Source organism: Seriola aureovittata, chromosome 9 (assembly GCF_021018895.1).
Source record: "Seriola aureovittata isolate HTS-2021-v1 ecotype China chromosome 9, ASM2101889v1, whole genome shotgun sequence".
Lineage (NCBI taxonomy): Eukaryota > Metazoa > Chordata > Actinopteri > Carangiformes > Carangidae > Seriola > Seriola aureovittata.
Window position 1 is genome coordinate 18,681,468 of NC_079372.1, and position 18,852 is coordinate 18,700,319.

The window sequence follows — 18,852 nt, forward strand, 5'->3', positions numbered from 1 at the left end:
ATAAAGGCCCTCTCTCTCTCTCCCTCAGCACCCGTCCTCTCCATCTTTTCTTCTGTTTCTTTTTCTTAACATTTCTCTATCATCTGCAGCCCCTCTCTGCAGATGTTGTTCTTTTGTTTAGTTTTTTTGTTTTTTTTTCCAAATCTATTTTTTTTTTTATTCCATCTCAACTCCCTCTTGTTATATTTCTTAATTCCCTCGCTCCTCCCGTCCCTCATTCCTTCAGCTTTGCATCCCTCTTCTTTGGCTTGTCCTCCCGCCCCTTTCCCTCCCTTCTGCTTCTCCCATCTTCCCTTCTCCCTCTCAGTTTCCCCATTGCTCTCTCCTTTTATCACCACCCCACAGTCTCCCTCTCTCTCTCTCTCTCTGTGTCACCTTCTGCTGCAGTCTGCTCTGATAGAGATATCATGTGGCACAGACAGCTTTCTAATGATAATATTAGAAGACGCTGGGACAGAACCCAGACGAGCACTCTATACAAAGATGACTGCCATATTTCACTGTTCCCTGCCTTCAAAGTGTGTGTGCAGAGCATCTGTACAGTAGACGTTAACCTTGGACTGACAGAGGACTTTGATAGTGGCCTTTGACTGTACTATAGTGGTAGTGGGTGGAAACACTGAAATATATAATGACACTGAGAAAGAGAAAGCGTTCCTGATCCACTTAATAAGATCGGTATCAGTACTGATCCAGTGGTTCAGATCGGTGCATCCCTACTTAATCTCTATCAAAAACTAGGTAGGGGGTCCTTTCTGGCAGGTTTTTTTTAAGATGCAGCTTGAAGAATAAATTCTGACTTTTCATATTGCATGTCCTCGTCAGCCATCATTGAAAATATGGCGGAATTCAGACCAGGCCTGTGTGCCGAGGCCGCCCAGCAGGGACTCATGCAGTGGCTGCTCAAGAGAATTAAGGTAAGAATGTGACTATTTTGATTAATTAATTGGTTAAGACATTATTTAAGTAAAGAGAATATAGTATATACTATATATATATATATATACTCTAGAATATAGAGTTGTTTAAGATTCTCGAATGTAAAAATATGCTGATTTCTGTGTCTTAATGTTGTACTAAATTAATTATTTTATATGTTTTTGACTGTTGGTTGGACAAAACAAGACATTTCATAGCATCTCAATGAGCTGTGGGAAGTTGTGATGAGCTTTTTTAATAGTTTTATGTTACAGACACTAAACGATTAATCAAGAAAATAACCTCAAGATGAACTGATTAAGAAAGTTGGAGCGATCCTATTATCTTTCCTGCAAAACTTGATGTTCCACAACTAATTAAATGTAATATGTGAGCAAATATTTTAACCCATGCTGAGCTCACTATTTAGATATCTTGTGGAAGATTTATTTTTTCCATTTCATTTCTTTATTTATCAGGACAACATTTCTGTAAATAACCCACTGTTAACCAGCTGGCTAATTTAACTTCAGTCAGTGGTTAGGGTTAGGGAAAATCCAAAACCAGGGGAAAATAAATTAATTCTACATAATTTTAGAAACAAAATGATCTACACTGAAAAAATGTGAATGTGTTTTTAAAGTTATTTAAGTTGCAGCTTGAGTAAAACGCTTGATTACATGCAATGAAATGGGTTTTCAGATAAACCTGTTCACCAGAAGACCATTAGATCCAGAAGTTGAAAGATGTGACGTTGCTGTTGCTGTGTATCACCCGCAATATACAATATATTTTGTATAATCTCCGCTTATGGTCAGAGAAATGCAGATTTTGTTGTAGGATACGTGTTGTTTTAAGACTCTGGACCCTGGAGAACAGAGTTTCTTAAGATGAGTGATAATTGGAGTTTGCACTCGTTCCCCTCTCCCTCTCAGGCAAAGATGCCGTTTGATGCTAACAAGCTGTACTGCAGTGAAATCCTGGCTATCTTGCTGCAAAACAATGACAGTAAGTTTGTCCGTAAACGGTTTTGTTTGGTACCTTGAACGGGCCGCCATTTCTTCAACACGCTGTCCCCTTATTTCTCTCTGTCCTTTCTTTCTCCACATTTGTTCATTTCTTCTCTTCTGATCATTTTCTTTCTTCTTTTTTTCTGCCCATAGTGGCCTTTTCTTGTCCTCTCTTTCCCTTCTCCTTCTCCTCCTTCATCTTCCTTGATTTTTGTGTCCCTTAATCTCTCTCTCTGTCCATGACCTCCCCTGGCACTGTCCTTTCTTTCACTTCCTTCGCCCTTTCCTTTTTGTTTTTTGTTTTTTCTCCTTATTTTTCTCCATCACCTTTCATGTTTCCTTGTTTTCTTTCCCCTACTCCTCTTCCAATCCCCCGATCTCACCGCTCCTCCCTCCTTGTCTAGCTGCTGTCTTCTCCCCTCTTTCCCCCCCTCACTTAAACCCTATAAAGCCTCAGATAGCTGCAGGACTATCAGGTCCTTCGACAGGTTCTCATTAATGGTACAAACCGTATTGATATTCAGTGGGAGTCGTGTCTCGTTTTACACTCATTCTCCTCCTCGTCAGCGTCGCTGCCTCCATTCATCCTCTCCTTCCTGCCCTTCACATACAAAATAAAATCTAATAAAAACCTATTTCTCGCAACACAAAGGAAACGTGCTTCCATAAATAACGTTCCATATAGTACTGTCACTGTCTTGAAGGCAAATCACAAACCTACTATTAGGAAAATGGCAATTGGGAATTATTTTGATGTGCTAATTTGAATGTATTGCTATCGCTTCCCACCGTCAAGTTTGACTTGAAACACCACTCTGAAGGGTTTATATGTAAAATAGTCGCTGCTGCAGACAGGAGGAGCATCTCATCCCTACTAATTAAGACCCTGTAGATTCAGCATACTGTTCAAATCAAAGTGTGCTTTGAGTTATGAACACTTCACTGTGCTACAGAAAGTAAGAAATGCAAAAGCACAATATATACTCTGGTCTCCCCCCTCCCCCCTTTTTTTTCCTGATGTGAAGTTTCAGGATTTCTGGCTGTTGAGATTAAGACAGTTGGCCCTCACTTCCAATTCGGAGTCACTGAGAAGCAGAATTGTGTTGCGTAACCTTAACAACATTTTAATACACAGGTCTAGATGGAATAACGTGTGAGGATATACATTTTTCACTGCCCTCATTTTTCTTCATTTTCTCTCCGGAGGTCCCTCGTGGCCAGAGAGTGTTCGTCAGTGTTTATGATCGTTTTCTGCCTCTGTAGCACATTACTGTTTTTTCCTCCTTTGCCTTTTGTCTTTTCCTTTTTCTCTTTCCTTCATCCATCCACTTAAACATTTTTTTTTTCTCAGTCTCTCACGTCTCAATTTAATCTCCCTGTTGTCCTGTTCTGCCATTTTTATCTCTCAGCCTCTCTGCATCTCTTTTCCACAGATACCAGAGAACTACTGGGTGAGATGGATGGCATTGATGTGTTACTACAGCAACTATCTGTAAGATTTTGCTTTTACTTTCTATTTTTAGTTAGCTCTACAACTACCCTTCGTATTAACCCATCGTCCAATTCAGCCTCACTTGGGTAAATCTCAGTAATTTAACAATATGCTTTGTGGTGGTGCTCCAACCTGTGGCTCCAGCAAATTTTCTCACACAATTTTTTAAGCCTTTCAATTAACCCATACTTTAACTCCCGTAGTTAAATTTTCGGGTGGTTCTGAGCATCCTGTGACATTTTGTGGCCAAAATAGGGCATTCAAATTATAGCTTATATCCCACCAAATGAGCTACTAAAGCTTCCATTGACTAACATTTTGGTAGAGACTGTTGGCATTTTCCCACCCTGTCTCCTTCTGTTCTCTTAATTATAGTATAAACCTGTCTAATCGTGTCACACTCGGCTCGTTCCTGCTCATTATTTTAAAAAAAAGAAAAGAAAAAAGAGGCTCATTTAGCCCACATTCTCAAATTATTCCAAAAACCTTTTTTTTTGTAGAATTATCTTTCTAGTGTAAAAGCCAAAGTCCTGTCTCTCTTGCTGCCTCTCCTCCTTTCAGGTGTTCAAACGTCACAACCCGTCAACAGCCGAGGAACAGGAGATGATGGAGAACCTCTTCGACGCTCTGTGTTCCTGCCTCATGCTGGCCAGCAATCGGGACCGCTTCCTCAGAGGGGAAGGGCTTCAGCTAATGAACCTCATGCTTAGGTGAGACTGCGGTCGATAAAAAAAATTAAAAATGCCATCACTGCTTTATATGGCAGTGATGATTTGTCTCCCGTCGGTCAGTCGTTCCGGATTGAAGTGTGTCAACAACTGTTGGATGTATTGCCATGAGATTTTATACAGATATTCATGGCGCCCAGAGGCTGACACCTGCTAACTCTGGTGATCTCATGATGTCAGCTGCCACCATGAGGTTGAGGTTTGGTTTGATGACTTGCTAATAGAAGCTTTTGCTGGGCTTGGTTAAGCCAGCAGAAGGAGTGAGTGTTAGCTGACCTTTCAATGTGCTGCGTGGGTCTTTTGTGTTTTCTAAGATCACATGTTAAAGCTTCAATATGCAGGTTCTGGAAGTCATGCTAGAGCTAGCATGAGACTTGAAGGCAAACCACTCCCTTCCCTCTCCCTCTCCCTGGTCACGTTCGCTGTCTCGGCTAATGCAGGAATCAGAATACAGTTTTCTGTTTCTGAAAACTACAGCCGTCTATGTTAAACCACTTCCCTCGGTGGATGAGTTACTGCAGTCCAGCTGATGTATTTAAAATATGGAAAGACAGATGTGGACTATTTTGCTTATATTTGGAAAGTTGTAATTTTATTTCTTGTCAGAACAACTAACTCTTGGCTCAGAAGAAGAATCCCTGTTATCTAAAAAAAAAAAAAATTAAAATTTATGAGGGAGCAGGGAAGTGTGGGAGAGAAGTTCTTCTGGTTTTTTTCATTTGTTTTGAAAAGTGTGTTTGCGAGCTTGAGGGAAGCTCCGACTTCAGAGGTTTTTAAGAGTCAGGTGCCAAATGGAAACCTCTGTGTTGCAGGCAGCTTTCAAATTTAAACAAAATTACAAAACTGCACATCTCTTCGGTGCACAGGCGGTTTTCTCGATCAGGCATTAATCAATTAAAATTACCTATGCTGCTGGACATTTGCCAGGAATTCGTCACAATCTTCAGAGGCATGGATGCATTATGTATGAAGTATATCCCCAGTTATATTCACCTCTCACGATATACTGGAGTGCTACAGTGCGGTACGCTGAACTTCATAACAAATGGGCAATAAGTGCTTTAGCGCTATAAAAAAAATTCTTTAAAAGGAAAATATACGGTGCTGAGACCTGCACAGAGCGTCTCTTGATATACAGTCAGTTCAGAGCCTTTTTATTTTTTTTTCCCCTGTGAAAATTTAAACACTCATAGCATAACAGGGTGTAGCACTGCACAGAACAGCACGTCCGTCTGCTCTGTTGCCGGCGAGGCTGCCGGTCCAATCAATCAACAGTTGCTGGAGCGCAGCAAGGCAGAGACGTGACCTTAAAGACTCGTAAAGACACATTAGACGCATTTATGAAACCTCCACAGCTTCTGCACCTCCGCGCTGATAATCACATCACTGGACACGTAGATTTAAGGCTAGGATCAATATCTCATTATTGGAATGCAAAAAAACCCTTTTGTGTTAAATCATCCACCAGAGGAGCGGAGAAAGAATAAGACGGAGAGGGAGGGGGAGAAAGAGCTGAGCAAGATATGACTTTGGAAAAGTTGTTAAAGTCCCCACGGAGAAGCTAATTGTGAATTTGATTGTCGGTACAGTACATGATTGGAAATATTGATAAAAACAGGTGGATTTATACATGTGTTTTTAACAGTCAGCCCATCATGGTGACCCCACCGCTGCGACATCGGATGGATCAGTCCAACATTATCAGGCCATCATCATGCATTAGTCATATACCATATATAATAAGTTATTGTCACGTTAACGCTATTTTCTGTCATTACACTTGGCCTTTTCTCCCAGTTACTCAAAATGAACCTATTGATGTTCAATCCTTAATCAATCAAGATATCGTTTTTATTGAAGAAAATCCAACAGCCTTCATTCATAATAATTTCTATTTGAATATTTAACATCAACACATCTCCACCGGCATCAGAAACCTGCGGGATAAAAACACAAAGCAGCACAAATGAACCAATCGCAGCTTGTTTTATGATCTCGACACGTTGACGACGGTAGCTGCTGTAGCCCTGATATGTAGTTACATGGAGTCTGCATGTAGATCACACAAGTTTAAATACCAGGGGCCATATTCAAAACCAGTCTTCTTTTATTTATCTATTCATCACAGTTGGTGATTGTTTAATGTGCACTTTGGTTTGATGGTGAATTCTGACAGACGGCTGAGGCTGACGTCATCATCGGTTTGATTTCTTAGTGAGCCAACTGAGTCCTTATTAAATGACCACCATCAAAATATGATTTTAGAAATGTATTATCATTCTATTGTTACAAAATGCAAGAGTCCTCTGGATTGACCTCTAACCTTTCTCAGATTTAGGAGCTACTTTTAGCACTAAGATGCATTTTGAATAACTTTTGGGCCAAAAAAATTAGAATATTTTTTATAAATAGTCCCTGATCACTTCAGATCACATGCTCTGTTGACTTTATTTATTTCAGGTCAATAAAGCAGGTTTGTGACTTACAGACAGAAGTTCAACACATCTGAAGTCAGAAGGGAAGACTGTGAAATAAGATGTAAAATATACAAAAACACAATCGAATGCAAAATTGAATAGAGTGATATTTGTATATCATAAACAAATAAAACTTGCAATGAAAACGTCTCCAAAAGGCAGAAGTAATGTGACAGCAGCAGCCCTGTGTCGCAAACTTGTTAAAATAATTTTCAAAACATCAAACTTGTGAGTCCTTGAGGAGTTTCATTATAATTTTGAGGAGAGATTGGCTCTTGCTTTCTAACGGAGACACAATGCAGCTGCAAAAATAACAAACACATTGAGCAACAAGATACAAAAGCGAAAAAAAAAAAAAAAATCATCTTCTTTCACCGAGACATATTTATTGGTTTTCCATCAAAAACTCCATTTCAATTCCTACCAGACCTCCTTGTCTGTATGCAGCTCTGCGCCACATACAGATTTCACATCTGGCTTCTTGATGAATTCATGGCACAGCTAAATGTTTGTCAGATTCTGCAGCCGAAACTGAGATGTACCACGAACCATAGACTTCGTCCGTAATGAGTACAACACCAGTGCTTAAGAAAAGAATCGAATGATTTCATGTTATTTAAAGTATCCTGAACATTTTCGAATGCACAGCTCCTCTACCTTTTAAGGGGATGTTGCCCTTTCGTTTATGGTGTACGTAGATTTATAAACTTCAACCAGGGCCCGTCTTTGTGTGACCCAGCCTCACCTCGAATATGAGTCTAATCAAAAACCTGCTGCTGTCATTGAAGCACCCACTAACATTGACCCACGATCCATTTTGGGGTGACAACAGCAGGATGTTGAGTTAAGTCAGCTGTCTACCAATTGAACTGCCTAGTTTCCCCTCAGAAAGTACACTGAGTACAGCTCCCACCCACCCCCCCACCCCCCGGCCTCGCTCGCCGTCCATCATATATAATGTGTCTGTCTGGAGGACCAGACTCAACTGCCTGAAATATGTGTCCCTCCTCAGAGATAAACACTGTCATCTGTCATTGGTGGGAGCGGAGGAAGTGACACCGTGACAGACGGCTACATTTCTTAAGAGGAGGTGTGAAGTGGGGAAAGGGGGGTGTGTGGGATGGTGGTGGAAACAGCAGGAAACAGTTGGTTCTGCTCGTCATGGCAATGCCTCGGTGAAAAACAGATGCAATTTAATTTGTTTAGTCAATTATCAGAGTAATTTGTCTGCTTGTTTTATCATATTTAAATGTGCGTATTTTTTTTTAGTCTCCATGATTTAGTTTGAAAATATCATGCGGCTCATGATGAGAATAATGTTCGTTGCTGTGGGTAAAAGAACATTTGGGCAATTTTCTTTGCCTTTGGCTGCTTTAGAAAAAAGTGAGATGGGTCTCGACTCTCGACAGACCTCACACAGTTTTGTACTCCTAAACTAAACTAAAGGTTTCTTTGTGCCACTGTTCCACTCTGCATTCACCAAACTGTTTTATTTGCACAAACCAAACTAATGTAAATCCCTCATTTCAACATGATAAATGTCGCTTGTTCACGAGCGGGTTCATGTTTATAAGGTTTTGATCATTAGCATAATCAACACCATTACATCGCAATACGAAGCTACTCTTTCTGCTCCGTTTGTGGACAATATTCACTCACAAAATGTTACATTTTCACACTAACAAGCTAACAAACAAAATAAAGAAATGTAACAGTGTCAGTGTTAGACGACCTGAAACAACTCCAAAATATTAATAGTACAGCTGCCGACAAAATGTCATCATAGCAGCAGTTCAAGACGGGGGGTGCGACAGTGACACAGATGCTAGATAAATGAATATTAGCCCAGCTGGTACTTCCTGCATAAAGACACAGGCAGCTGTGGGAGTGAGAGGAATAAAAAACAAAAATAAAACAAAAGAAAACACTGAACTTTATAAGTCGCCGTCACAAAATTTTCAGATAAAATCATAGAATAAGAAAGAAAAAATGCAAATCAGTAAAGTATATGATAATTATATGCTGAACAGAATATGAAGTTTATTTTAAGGGGTTATTTTTTATTTAAGTTAATTTTTGTGATGTATTAAAATTTCAGCGTTATAAAGATTAAGTCTGTCTGTAGTACTGACCAAATGTTGTTTGTAGCTACATAACTGTAAAATACCATGTTTGTTCCATCCATTATATTGACATCAAAGGTGAAATTTTAAAAATCTGCAGCCTATTTTTATTCATTTTTTAGTTGGTATAATGTAAAAATAAATATTTTAAAATAACATCGTCTAACTTCCACTTTGCTCAGAAGGTTTATTGCAGCTTTCTCAACTGTTGTCACCTGTCCTTCATTTGACGTGCGCTTTTCCTTTAAATCTACTGAAACAACAGTATCTGTGTCCTCAGCATGGTTTCCTCTCTTTGCTGCAGAGAAAAGAAAATGTCTCGAACCAGTGCTCTGAAGGTCCTGGACCACGGGATGATTGGACCAGAGGGAGCAGATAACTGCCATAAGTTTGTGGACATCCTGGGCTTGCGGACCATCTTCCCGCTTTTCATGAAAACCCCCAAGAAGATGAAGAAAACTGGCGCTTCTGAGAAGGAGCATGAAGGTCAGTCACTAATAAGTTTCTTCAAAAAGGCTGCAGTCAGCTGCCGCCTTGATTTGACCTGTTACAGTAGTGAGACTCGTCGTGTCGAGCAATGAAAGATGTGGTGAGATACGTCGTTATGAAATGGTGCAGCAAACAGATAAAGGAAACAAACCAATGGAAACCAACCCACTGGGGGAAAAAATGATACCAGTTGTTCTGTGTGATAATAGATTCCACAGATACAATGAATAAATTATGTAGACATGTGGTTTATTTCCAGATTTCCCTCACGTCCTGGATTGTGGAGTAGTTCTAGCACCAGGAATAGTTTTAGTACGAGAGAAGTTGCACATCCTGGAAAATTATTATTTTCATCTTTTGTATTTTCAATAGGCAGAATATGATTTCACTGCTGTGAGCGCTGGCATTCCTATGCAACTGCTTGCACATGAAGCTGAGCAGGATGTACAGAGTAAAAACACTGGACGATAAGTACGAGTGGAAGGTCGCAGGAACCCCAGTAATTAACTTGATCAGTCTGTTAACTCGTTATCTTGTGTCCATTCAAGCTTCGGGAAGTTTAGTTCCCTTTTCATTTGTTATTGTTTTACTGCAATTCACATTTTAATTTGTGTTATCTTATGTCGCTTATGTTGATCTCCAAAAGGTTTAGATTTTTCATGCAGTCAAACTCAATTTTTGAAGATATTTATGGTCGACATTTTTCTTGCAATAGCATCCAATGTACTTAGACTGGTGGCAGACTCTGCCACTACCAATAAAGATTACTATATCTCTACTGTATAGTAGTTTTCATTGGGTGTGGTGGAGTCTGAATTTAGATTGCCTACCTCACGGGAAAATGATATGCATGTAATCTAGAGTCATTTTTATCTCATACTACTTCAGCTGTCATAAGTTTTTGTTATTTGTCAGGGAAAAAATCTGCACATCGCTGACTGCATTCATTTATGTTATCGTGCTAATCACCATGGAGACGTTTTTTTTCTTCTCCTGCTTCTAGTTTTTCTCTCCGTGTAGTCACACCCGTTTCCTGCAGACGCTCTCAATCCTAATCTGCTCATGTATCACGGTTTGCTGCCTCTTCGTCCTGTCAGTTTACTCTATCAATCTAGTCTTGATTGATTTTCCTGCCTGTGCTCTCAAACCTCTCTTGTCTCTGAGTGAGAGATAGGAAGCGCAAACGAGAGAGAGAGAGAGAGAGATGAGAGAGCGAGAGAGATAGGAAGATTGGATCCTCGTGTGTTGCAAAGTGAGAGAGAACAAAAGAGAGAAGAGACTGAGTGAAAAAGAGGTAGAAACCCTGTCCGTCTCTGCTCTTTGTTTGATTACCTATGTCCAAAATGTGAAACCCCTCCTCTCTCTCTGTCTGTGTTAATTAAGTTTGATACATCCAGTGGGGGCCCCCCAGCCCTGCAGAGGAAGAACAAACTGTCTTCCTTTGCGTCCCGCCTCACCCTGGGACTGGGTGAATTAACCTTTGAACTCCACATGCAGTAGGAGGAAGAGTAGGGAAAGATAACCTGTCGTAACAGTTGAACCTTTCCCCTCTTCGTGTCGGAGCCCCCGGGCATGGCAGACACACACGTAAAAGTCACTTTCAAAAAAAAAAAAAGATGTGGAAATCCACCCTGCAGGTTCCTTCTCCCTGTGAAGTTTGGCAAGTGTGATCTAGATTTCCGCATATTTCTCAACCAAAGCAGAATCTAGAGATCCAGGGTATGATGATGTAAGTGATGATGAAAATCAGTATGTTGAAAACACCTAGTAATTCACATACTACCATTATTTATTTGTAAAAACACAAAAATGCATGCGCGCACTCTCCTATAAACCCACCTGTGAATATACCTGTACTAATATAATCAAAGAGGAAAAAAACAGAAAAAACAACACAAAAAAAGAGACAGTAATTGTGATCAATTCAACCTCTTATCACTTTCAGCTGGACTGTGTGTGCTGGGAGAGTACAACACATAAATCAGCCGACAGATTGGTTTATATTCTTAAAAGAAACTTGAAGAAAATACATAAACATCTGGATAGCTAAACTCCGCTATGCATGTGGCAAAACTGATCAGTTTTTAGTAACTACAGTTAGAGAGGAGACAGAGTCCGGGGCGAGCAGAAAAACGGGAGGAAGTACGATCTACCTTTTATTCCTTTCTACAGTGCATCCCCACATCAACCACCTATACGCTTCAAAGACGCAGCGCTCTGTCTTACGCCCGGAGCAAAGCGCAAGGCAAGTGCGTTTTGCTAGTTTTCAGACTCTTACAGTTGATATTTTCCCATCCAGTACACACACTACTTTAAATAACGAATACACTTGTGCCCGTCTGAGCGCACATGGGTGTGTTGGTTGAAGTATTTGATCAGGTCTGGACCAAACCTGGTCTGAAGTCAGCGTCGCAGTATTTCACTGTTATTTTAAGGGTGTATTGTCAAGGGAGTAATATGCTCCTACAAAGGCGAGAGCCTCACTTTCCCACACTTTGAAAACCCCTGGATTAGTCTATAGTAGTCTGTATTCTTCTTATTTTTGTTCTACTTGTCTACACGTCACTAAATGATCTGGGCCCTAAATATATTTCTGAAATGCTGAATGTATATAAGCCTAATAGATCCCTCAGATCTGCAGGGGCTGGTCAGTTAGTGAAGCCTAGAGTTAAAACTAAACAGGGTCAAATAGCTTTAAGCCGCTACGCTGCCGACTGCTGGAACCAGCCTCCCGTTGGAGATTAAACCTGTTTAAACTGCAACTTGTTTTTAAAAGAAGCAAAAAAAACTGCTTTATATTCCACTGCCTGCATTTAATAAGTGAACCTTCAACTTTAATTAGATTTTACCTGTTTTATATACAGTTTTTAAACTTTTACTTCTGTTTTTTATGCTTCTTTTATTTCTGTTAAGCACATTGAATGACCTATGTGTATAATAATGTGCTATACAAATAAATGTGCCTTTTCGTGCCTGTATTCAACTATTTAAGTTATGAGCTTTAACAAGATAAAGTGCACATGCATGTAGCCGTTCTGTCTGCTGAGAGTTTCAGCCTGTGTCGGTCCAGCGTGGCTCCATTGATTTGTGGACCAGCTATAGGCGTAATGAGATGCCTGTCATAATATAAGGTGTATTGAGTGAACCCTCCTTCTCACTAAGGCTACTAATTGAAAATGTAGTGAATCAAGTGGTTCTCCAGAATAACACAATAACACAGTAGATTAATTAACTATCAGCTGCTTCAAACAAAAGTAATTAGGAGGTAGGGACCTCTCTGTCCTCCTATCCTTCGTGCTCTCTCTCTCTCTCTCTCTCTCTCTCTCTCTCTCTCTCTCTCTCTCTCTCTCTCTCTCTCTCTCTCTCTCTCACACATTCATTTCGCTGCTCTCTCTATCATAAACCTTGGTGCAAAGATTGATCCCCGTAAAATCCTTTCTGCAATTGAAACAGTCCAAATGACCAGGGATTGCCAGGCTGCATTAGCATACAGAACCACATAATTAATAGAGACATTGTGAGTGGGATAGAAGAAAAAAAAAAAAAGCTGAAAAAAAAAAAAGATAATAAAAGCAACAAATTACATTTCTCTGCTCATAAAAATTTGTTGTCACGACGCCGCCATTCACCTTGTTTTTAGGGTCTCAGTTTATTGGCGTATGTACTCTGTCATTACCAGTGAAATGAGATTGTATGATGGAAATTGGTGGCAGCCGGTTGTTATATTTAGATGGCTAATGATGCGAGTGAGTGTGAGAAGGGAACAGAAGTAAACAACTAATTTACATGGCGAGGCACAATAGTCGTAGCGCCGTCTCCAGCTCCAACCCGGGGAAAGTGTTTCTTTGTGTGCTCGTGTGCACGTGGGTGTTTGTTTGGTAGAGAGAAGGTGCACGAGGGAGAGGCTGAGGGATGGAGCAGACGTCTTTGTACTTTATATGCTTTGAAACGCCTTTGAGTGTTTTGTGGCCCCTTGTAGTTCATGTCAGAGTTTATTTATATTACCCGATATCATAAATCACCGTCATCTACAGCGAGCATCTTCCGGGTGCCACCAACCTGAACCACACGACCTCATCTCCACCATGAAGACCCGGGAAGACGACAGACCACACAAACATACAAGAGACAAAACCAAGCACATCAAGTTTTACCCTTGGACGATACTATACATACTAGGTTAAATGGATTCACTGAGACTTGAGACCCGTGCACTGGAGGGAGAATGGAAACTGAAATAAACAAAAAAAAAATGAGCCACTCACTGAAAGTTACAGCGTAAAGATGATTTTTAAGTTCGGATTTAATGGAGTCAGACAGTGTGATGTCAGAATGGAAGTTGCTCCAGTGGTAGGGGGCTCGATAGCAAAAGGCCCTGCAGTCTGCTGACTTCTTTTCTTTTTTTTTTTAACCCTGGGGACAGATAGGAGCAAGATATTCTGAGAGCAAAGAGCATACAATATAAGGTTTAAAGAAATCAGACAGGTATGAAGGATTTTTTTTTTTTTTAATGTCATTAGAAGTAGCGTAAAGTGTGATGGATAGAAAGCCGATGAGGGGAAGCTAAAATTGTTGTAATGTGGTCAGATTCTCTGGATTTAGTTCAAGTTGTAGCTGAACCATTTCAAGACTTTCAGCACAAGCACATAGCAGTTATATAAAGTGTACACAGTGAGGGGGAAAAGATGGAACAGGCCATTTGATAGAAATAGGATGCGTTTATTAAAACATTTTACCCGGCAAATTATGGCAGTTTCATGACAAAGATAAAAACGTGGACTTTTATCAGCCCATTACTTTATCACCAGTATCTCCTCTCTGATATTAACAAATGGAGATTTAGAAAGCATGACGACGTAGCAGAATATATGAGACTAGATAAATGCCTGTAATAGAGAAACTTGGTTATCGGTGTTTTAATGATGAAAGTTTCATCACATAGTTCAGTCAAAAGCAGAGAATCAAATAAGAGTCTCATTTAATCATCTCCCCTGCCAGCAGCCAGCCCCTTTGGCACAGATTGAGATTAGTGACATTTTACATGATACAAGTTTGATTGTAATCTGTTTTGTCAGAGTCGTGCTGTGTAATCCTATTATTAGTGTATTTCAGTGGGAGAGATTTGCTGTTAGATCCTTGTGTAAAGACGCATCTAATTAACATCTTCCTCACGTTTGGTCGTTCCTCTGGTGGGATCATTGATCATGTTCCATCTCTGTAAACTCGTACTTTGATAAGAAATATGCCGTGGTATATTTAGATGTATATGAAAGATTTCGAAACATTTAATATTCTGTCGAGGAAGTGACATACTCTACATTGAGATGACATTCACTACATTCAGTAGCACGAGAAAAGTTAATAACTCAAACCTTTTCATGTGTGTGGGACATATCTCAAGGTGGAACTAAATTGCAATATACTGTATGTTTTACGAGAAATTTTGATAAAAGCTGTAACATTTTTTTTTTTTGTATAAAGACCTAAAGGAATGTGTGAAAAATGTAGGATTATATTCTTTGTACAGAATTGTGGTGCTTCATTTAGTGAACCGAACTCAAGGTGTGTGACGATCAGGCAAATTAGACAGATGACGATTTAAAAAAGTGACATTCCTTTTACAACTCAAACGCATTCCTTCGCTAGTTCTCTCGACTCTTGTTCGCTCATGTTCACAGCTTGCTTGTGTGCGCTCTCTTTCTTCTTCTTTTTCTTTTTTTTTTTTTAGATGAGTCAGGAAGCCGACAACAAAAACCTTATTTTGTTTTTAATGTTGATATACATCAAGAATTGTCCATCCTTTGCAATATCGATACTTGTCACATGAAGCGGGACAGGAGTTGTGGTTGCCACGGCATCTTGTGTTTAACCAATCGACGACACTGTAGTTCCTGGACTATCAGAAAGCTACCACTTTTTTTTTTTTTATCAACTGGAACTATCATAGAGGAACTAAATTTAGTCCTTGGCTCCTCCGCTAAAAACACAGGTTTAGTTCCTCATATGGTTCTCCTCTTGGAAAGTGATGGACATTGTTGTGCTAAATGTAGGAAAACTGATCAAACACTCGCCATTAAAATGCTACAAAGTTTGAACAGCATTCAAACACAGACATAGGAAGAAAAGCACCTTCATTTCTTTTATAAAGCTGTGTTTCCACCGCAGGAACTTTCCACAGCAACCTTTTGAGGAACTATGTGCGTTTTCACCGCAGGCACCAGGATCTAAATTTAGTTCCGGGGTAATTGATCGACCCCCAAAAAAGGGTAGTACTTTAGGCCACGGTGGAAACGCAGGCAACAATGGGTCACAGGAAACTTTTAGTTCCTGAAGAAAAGTACCTGGAACTAAAAGTTCTGGCTGATATAAAATATGATATAAACGTTTTTGTCAGGTGTAACTGATAGGTAAAACTGTGTGTCATCTGCGTAACACTGTGGGTCTGTGCAGTAAATGCTGAGCTTTGTGTTATTTGTAGAAGAAACTCTACAAAGGTCTATACAAATGCCACAGGCTTCTTCATTAATAAATACATTGGCTCCTAAGGAGGCCTGTGTTAATGTGATTGTCATGGCAACCGGTGACACAAACAACAGGAGGTTTCTTTGCTGTCATGAGCATCATGCCATATGTATTCAATGTTCAATGATGGTGGTAGCTTCCCACATACTACATGGCTGTTTGACACTTGTAAAATCTTTATTATTACTGTTTTGTTGTGGCTCTTTCCTTGATTTCTTGTTCGGTCCTTGTTTTTACTCTTGATATTCAAGTGTAAAGCTAAGCATGTAAATTAACTATTGATTTGTTACCTTTTTGAGGACAAATGAGGAAGCAATTTTTTCCAAACCTTGCCCTCCATCTTGTACCCAAATTTGTAATCCCGCCTCCACCCCTTCACAAATCTCCACGCAGTGGTCGGCGTTTGGTTTTAAAGTCTTTGGAGAGAACGTTCCACAGCCAGCGATCAATATCCTCCTGGGCAGGGCGTGGAGGTGGCGACATCAATTACCACTTGGATCAGGTTGATAAAGTGGTGTCCTTTTGGAAACAGCACTTACCCTCCATGTCATTGTGTACAGGAAACACGGTTGTCTACATGAAAATGAAGGAACCTTGGGCCAGACCCCTAACTGATGTACAACAAGAGCACGCAGCGTCGACCACATGTAATACCTCTAATAAAATCTAATACCACATACCTCACAGAGGTATGGAGGGAATTTTACTGTGACACACTATGAAGTAAATCCCTTAATAAATCCTCAATTTATACCAGAAAACACATCACACACCTTCATCTAAATCAAGGAGTTATTTTAGTCCTAATTTGTTTTTTAATTGGAAAAGGGTGAAAACTAAACCCCTTAAAAATACTTACATTTCTGAAACTCTGAAGTAAATTGTAAGGAGTACATGGTTATGTTTAGCAGGTATGTTGTTTATTGTGCTCACCTTATTTTAATGTGTTAGCATGCTAATATTTGCTGATTAGTACTCAAAACAAAGCACAACTGAAGCTGATGGGAATGTCAGTAGTTAAAAAATAAAAAAAAAACAAAGGTTATTATAGTTCAACCTGAGGGAGCTATGAATGTTTGTGCAAAATTTCATGGCGATTTCCCTAAAAACCAAAAATGTCAACCTGTTTGGCGTTGCTAGACGACAAGGAAACCAGGAAATGTCGTGCCCACGAATAAAATTATATATTAGATATTTCAGTCTGGACCAAGAGGATATTACCAACAATGGAGCCCTTAAATTGTACCAAATAACATGAAAGCAATCTCAAAATCATTCTCCTTAATTAAAAAATTAAAGCCCCTTTAATGTGTAAATTAAGGAATAGCTTTCATGATATTTGGTAAATTTTAACATCTTTGCTGCTTAAAAAGCCCTTAAACTCCTAATAAATAGTAACTTACGATGCTGTTTTCAAAACTCTAGTTGTTGCAAAATATAGTTTATAGTAATCTAAAGATTTAAAACCACATCTACAAGGATTTATATCTATAATAATAATTGCAGGAGTGTTTCAAATCAACAGCTCTTTGTTTCACTCGAGGGCTTCATGCTCAGATATAACAGTAATAAACAGAAATCCCAAAGCAGGTGGGACATATTTCCTATTGTCCCACTATTGTACTGAAAGAACACATCGCTTTTTAGCTTTATCGTCTATTTCAAAAACATTTTCCTGCCTTTTTGTGCCACCAACCATATTGGTAATGCAGATGGATATGTGTATATTGTGAGAGATTTGACATGAGCTCAGGTGTTGCAGCCTTTAGTTTTCTCAGTGTCTTGTGGGTAAGGATGCTGTGGGCCGTAAGGGATCGCACAAAGGGAGCTGACAGCAAACACGACCCCTTTTAAAAAGCAGAAATGGGATTGATTCCTGTACTCTTGTTGCTTAGCAACTGCAAAGCCTCGTTGAGAGAGAATATTGACCTCTTGTTGATAAAGTCCAATTACATATTTTTTCTTCACTCTGTATATCTAGAGATTTTTTACAATGTCATACACCCCCCCCCCCCCGTGTTTACAGTGTATTATTCATTCAATATCGTAGAGAAATATTATACTATGCTTGTCACCCACGGGTGCAGCCTGGTCTGTGAATAGGATATTGCGTCTTTCGTAGCTTGAATTGGTCGACAAGGGCACTCAATGGGACTAACTCGTTTTTGTAGCTAATTTAGTCAATTAACATGTTTTTAGACCTTCACCTCGTTAAATGGCCCCGGAGCTGCCACAGACAAATTTCTATCACCCCGAGAAATGTAATTCAGCCACAGCCAAAACCATTACATATGTTCCAGCACGCCCTAAAATGAAAATTGATTTCTTAATTTCATTAAGATTTTCTTCTCCTCCTCTTGTTCTGCGCGCCCTCAGTAAGAGTATCCATGCTTAGCTGGCTGTGTGCTATAATTGCAAATTATCAAGTGCTAATCAATTTGTTCTTTCCGAGGGCTGTGGATGTGAATGAGCTTTGCAGTCATCAGTTTGAGGCTATTTTAACTGCGGAGCATTACAGTAGCTCACGTGTTAGTTAAAGCACATCGCACCTGTTGGATTGCGAAGCCAGTTTACTGTAAAACACAATGAGCTCTTTAATGAAGTGCTATCATGTCGGAGGCTTGCGTATTGTCTGTGTTTGTCTAAGAGAGTGAGCAGGGAGAAGCAGTTGTAAGGTGTTGTAAAGTAATAATCAATGTGTATAAAGATCCCATTTGAGAAAACTTGACTATGGGAGAATCTTTTAGCTGCTGTCTTGTTGATGTAAATGAGGATGCTTTAGTTTTCACTTATCACTTTGCTCTCCTTAGAACACGTCTGCTCCATCATCGCCTCCATGCTGAGAAATCTCAAGTCCCAACAGAGAAGCAGACTCCTCAACAAGTTCACAGAAAATGACTGTGAGAAGGTTAGTTTCCTTCGTCTTCTTGCTTTCCTCTTTAGTCCTCTTACTCCTCTTTCCGTCCTCGTCCTTTTCTTTGAAACTGCTCTTTTTGATCGCCAGCAGATTTCTTCATTAGTAGGGGTAAGCTGAGAAATGTCTGACATCCATTGACTGTGGTTACAGAATATCTACAGCTCTCTGAATCAGAA

General features: G+C 39.7%; 1 protein-coding gene across 1 annotated transcript in view; it reads left to right on the top strand.

Moving 5' to 3' along the window:
* Positions 1–18,852, top strand: part of ctnnbl1 (catenin, beta like 1) — a 53,207-nt gene that overhangs the window by 9,994 nt on the left and 24,361 nt on the right. Inside the window, exons 7-12 of the mRNA XM_056385412.1 lie at positions 826–917; positions 1,854–1,926; positions 3,362–3,420; positions 3,982–4,130; positions 9,053–9,234; positions 18,570–18,667. Of these exons, the coding sequence (XP_056241387.1) occupies positions 826–917; positions 1,854–1,926; positions 3,362–3,420; positions 3,982–4,130; positions 9,053–9,234; positions 18,570–18,667 (653 nt within the window). The remainder of the gene's footprint in view (positions 1–825; positions 918–1,853; positions 1,927–3,361; positions 3,421–3,981; positions 4,131–9,052; positions 9,235–18,569; positions 18,668–18,852) is intronic.